At 42.2% G+C, this 4,962-nt stretch overlaps 1 protein-coding gene across 3 annotated transcripts in view; it reads right to left on the bottom strand.

The window, feature by feature from the left end:
- Positions 1-4,701, bottom strand: part of lrrc29 (leucine rich repeat containing 29) — a 30,784-nt gene extending 26,083 nt beyond the window's left edge. For 2 of the 3 annotated variants that reach the window (XM_048605850.1, XM_048605852.1), the window contains exons 1-2: positions 4,623-4,701; positions 3,485-3,688 (exon numbers count right to left, since the gene is read on the bottom strand). In XM_048605850.1, coding sequence (XP_048461807.1) covers positions 3,485-3,517 — 33 coding nt within the window. In that variant the 5' untranslated portion in view covers positions 3,518-3,688; positions 4,623-4,701. Of the gene's footprint in view, positions 1-3,484; positions 3,689-3,969; positions 4,574-4,622 lie in introns of those variants that run through there. The other variant, XM_048605851.1, reaches the window with a different exon arrangement.
- Between the last annotated feature and the right edge of the window lie 261 nt (positions 4,702-4,962).

Below are 4,962 nucleotides of genomic sequence, written 5' to 3'. Positions count from 1 at the left end.
TCCAGCTCTACACCTTGTTATCTCAACTCCTCAGCTAGGGTGGGTTTGGGAACTACAACCTTGCCGAAGCCACAGAGCAGATTGAAGGCAGTTCGGAGCCACAGTGATTCAGCCAGAGAACTGAAGGAGTAGGTACAGACAGCATGTCAAAGTATAGCAAATTGAAAGCAATCCTAAACAAATTGTTATAAAGAAGCAATGTACCAAATTTGACCATTTTTGCATATTAGATTGAACATACAAATAAGGAGATCAAGGAGGCCATTTGGCCCCACAAACGTGCTGTGTCATTCAATAAGATCATGGTTGTGGCCTCAACTCCACTTTCCCGCCTACTCCCAGATAACCTTTGATACCCTTGTCAATCACGATTCTGCTTACCTCGGCCTTTAAAGCATTCAGTGATCCTGCCACCACTGCACTCTAGGGCACAGAGTTCCACGGACTCTCAACCCTCAGAGAAAAGAAATTCTCCTCATCTCTGCACCTTAAACTTTATTTTTAAACTATGCCGCTAGTTCTAGTCTCTAGAATCAGTACCCAAGTCTGTTCAGAATCTGATATGTTTCGACGAGATCAGCTCTCATTCTCTGAAACTCCAACAGACACCGGTCCAGTCTATCTGACCTTTCCTCACAGGAGAAACATCCTCTGCCCAGGAATCAATCCAGTGAATCATCTCTGTACTGAGTCTAATGCAATTACATCCTTTCCTAAATAAGCAGACCAAACTGTGGAAAGTATATTAGATCTGGTCTCACCAAAGGCCTGTACGCCTGTAACAAAACACCAGACATCTATATTCCATTCTTCCCACAATAGACAACAACTTTCCAGTTTGCCTTTTTAAAATCGCTGGCTGTACCTGCTTCCCAACTTTTTGTGATTCATGTACTTGGACATCCAGATCCCTTGGTACCTCATTGTTCTGAAATGTCAGACTCTCCACGTCAATAATGTGCCACTTTTCCATTCTATTGTGAAGTAAAGTTGGCTTTATTGTGCTGAAAACAGCCAGCAGTAACAAATCTCAATTCTAGGTGACTTGTTCTAACTCCACATACTCTTGCAGTGATATGAAGAAAACCTCAACACACACAGAGGTCCATTCTTTTGGTCACAGTCACCACCAAACACCTGGTCATAGGGGAGTATAAACTCCATTCACTACAAGTTCAGAATGCTTTTGCGCTAAAATGGCTTTTCAGAATAAACAAGCATTGTTATACCCTGACAGTTCAGGGAGTTTATCTAGTGAACAGTAAGCTGCACAGATCAAGATGATCTTGGGTTCAATTTCTTGTATGGTTGTGGTTAGGTCAGTGCCATTGATACTTCAGAGTTCTGAAGAGCCAGGAAGCCTGCTCTGCATCATTATCAAGTGGAATCCACATACCAATGATGAGAAAGTACCAGATTGGTAGCTGAATCTTTTGCAAAATACACTACAGATGCCAAATATGGATCAGTTGGTGGCATTCTGTGTGGAGTTTACACATTCTCCCTGTACCTGCATGGGTTTCCAGCAGGTGCTGAGGTTTCTCCCACAGTCCAAAGATGTGTAAGTTATGTGGATTGGCCATGCTAAATTCTCCGTAGTATTCAGGGAAGTGTAGGTTAGGGGCATTAGGTGGAATGTCCTTCAGAGGGTCGGTATGGACTCGTTGGGCCAAATGGCCTGTTTCCACACTATAGGGATTCAACGGATTCTATGGATTCCCACCTCCCAGACTGACATGGGTTCAGATGTCACAGTGCAACTTTGGCACAAAATCCAGGCTGCTGCTTCGATACAGTACTGAGGGCCTGTTGCACTGTCAGAGGTGCTGTTTGAAAGAGACGTTTTACATCTCTCCTCTCAGAGTGCACTGCACTAATGTGAGAAGGAGCTGGAAGGTTGTCTAAAAACTATTCTGCCATTCACAGTCACCCTAGACAAATCTTGTGTTTCTTTACGACAACCTTGCATACCCTGAAAACTTCTATTGTTTAATCACTCCTGCCCTACATCTTATCCAGATCTCAAACTTTTGTTGTTCCCCTCGCCATTCACTTGATCAAAACATTTCTATCTTCCTTCAGTTCGAAAGGAAGGTCCTTTCTTTTCATTAATGGTGAAAGAGGCGTTGAGTATTTTGAGCATTTTCTGATTTCATTACACTAAATCTTACTAGTTTATTGCATAACTGACCGCATCATCTGCTACAATACAACGGCAGATACCCTTTAAAAAGTATGTGGGGATATTCTGAGGTGGTGAAAGCTGCTAAGGACATTCACTTTTCCTACCATCGGCACTCATACATGAACAATGATGCTTGGAGTAAGGGAAGGTTAGCCAGAAACACCTCCTTAAAAGAAACAGTGGGGGAGTAGGAACGTTTTTCCCCCTTTATCTACAAACAAACATGTGTCACTTGACTCGTATAAATGCCTGTGCCATGAATAGCGCCAAGTTCTTCAAAGATGTTTCCCTTCAAAACAAAAAGGAACCCCCGAGACAAGAGATCACAACCCCACCATTTTAGATTCATAGAGTCATACAGCATCGAAACAGACACTTCAGTCCAACTCATCCATGCCAAACATAATCCTTAAATAAACGTCCCAACTGTCTGCATTTGGTCCATATCCCTCCAAACCTTTCCTATTCATGTACTTATCCAAATGCCTTTTAAATGTAGTAACTATACCTGCATCTCCCAAGTCCTAGACTCTAGAAGCAACAAGAAGCCTTTATCTCTCGACCTACCCAACAGGTTCCTTTAATCTCTTGAAATTTTCAATTAAAACACTCCTCCCACTTGGTACATCACTCACCCTACTGCATTAAAACAGTTCAATTTAAAACCGGGTGCAGGAGCAGTGAAGTCCCCAGCTTTTAAAACAAAAAGGCATGCTTCTACCCTGTAAGGTTATTTATGGCACAAATCAAAACCTGTCCCATTTTGAGTCACTCAATGGACAGCTTACAACAGATGACAAACTGTAAAGTACAAAGAGCTTCCTCGGTTTATGCTATCATCAATGGAAAATTGAATGTGAAAATAAGGTTTTTAGTTGTGCCCGCAGTAATCTTTTGGTTACCAGCGTGTGGAAACAGCTGTTTACTAACTGACAAATGCTTCGATAAACCAGCAGAAATATGGGTTCAGCAAAGAAACTAATCTATTTTTAAATCTCAAAACCTTACACTTGTTCAGAATCTTTTCCCAGAACAAAAATAACTAGTATGCCTTCATGGATCACAGATTTGAAAACAAGAATGAGAATTTTAAATCGAAGTGTTGCCCAGCTCAGGAACTAATTTGGATCAACAAGGGAAAGGGTGGTGGATGAACACAGCTTATTTGACGTCATGCAGAACTTTGGAGGAGCTCACTATGCGAGGCGAGTCAGAGAAGCATTAGAATAATCAAGCCTTGAATTAATGACATGAAGTTGAAAGACTAGTTCAACTAAAAGCACAATTAAATTGTTGTACCTCCACAGGTAAATTCGGCACTTCTTTCTCCATTTGATTGTACAATCTCACAGCATTTGGTTCTAAGTTCAGTGTAGACCTTCCTTTGTATAAAATACAGCCAGTCTCCAGTTGAACAGCCCAATAGTTCTAACCCTGGCCTGGGTAGCTTCTGAATGACTCCTCCTGTCTTGCAAGATTTGCTTATGTATTGGTCTCAGTACACTAGAGAAAGAGAATTTTTTTTTAAAAAAAAGACATGTTTAAGCAGCGTGGCATGCTAATTTTTAATTAACTGTCTCAGGTTGTTCCCATGGCTGTCACCATATCATTGAGCTAAACTTCACCCATGTATTCAAACAGTTCAACAAGACAAGCCTTGAAACATTATCTACATTTGCACAGTTTTATATTGTTCAGATGAGCATAATTTGGAAAATTCACACATTCAGCACTGAATTTCTAGGATCAGTGGTGTTTACGAGAAAGCAAACTCCAGGACGCACTTCTCTATTCTACTGACAACAACGATGGGTACGTCCTTCTCCGTTATCTTGATCTCCTCACAATCTGCATAAACTTCAATCAGTCACATATTCTTCTCTGTAAATCTGGGTGAGGTTTAACCCTCTCCAATTTCCAACCATGCAATGGGCCTCTTGCATTACAACTACTTTGTACTCCTTGTGTAATTTGTACCCCTATGTTCACAGCACACCCCAGCATCCAGTAACTGTGTGTTGTAGTGGCAGTAACTTGTTTTTGGCCAGGTAATTATCTTCATTGCTTCATTCGCTTTCATTTTATCCCTTCTCATCAACCTGTTCCCCTCTTCCTGATTGTTTTGTTATTCTCCTCTTCCCTCAGCCTATCAAAGCTGCAGCTTCAAAATGGACGTTTTCCTCTCTCTCAATGAGCATCTTGACTTTCTGCCATTTAGAAGGGAGACATTGACCATTCTGTGCCCTGACTCTTGACAGTCACAACATCCTTGACCTTCCCTCTCACTCTGTTTCAATACCACCCTGGCCCTGACTCACTCCCTATCTATATCTATTTCACTCTCGCCTATTTCTCCATTCCTCCTGACCATTACTAATTACTACAACACCTTACTCTCCTCCCCAGCCACCTACTGTAACCATGGTAATGCACTCACATAGGAAAGGCGGTCCTGCCGCTCTGCACACCGGGAACTGCAGTCCCACCACGCCTGCGCACATCGGGGAAAGTGGGACGTGCACGGCCATGTTAGTACTGGAGCGCATGTGTACAATGATCCAGGTAAAGGAATGGTAGCCATGTTGGACATGGAGGATTATATCTACTATGATACAGGTTGAAGCATGGTGGCCATACTGGTAATGGAGGACTATGTCTACTGCAATACAGGTAAAAGCTCAATGGCCATGCTAGTAATAGAGCACGACGTCTACTCCAAAACAGGTGTGGACTCAGTGGCCATATTGGTAATGGAGAACCATGCATAACACAAAAGA

This window comes from Rhincodon typus, chromosome 15, assembly GCF_021869965.1.
Source record: "Rhincodon typus isolate 14 chromosome 15, sRhiTyp1.1, whole genome shotgun sequence".
Taxonomy (NCBI): domain Eukaryota; kingdom Metazoa; phylum Chordata; class Chondrichthyes; order Orectolobiformes; family Rhincodontidae; genus Rhincodon; species Rhincodon typus.
The sequence above is the reverse complement of the archived record's forward strand: the minus strand, read 5'-3'. Positions and strand labels throughout refer to the sequence as shown.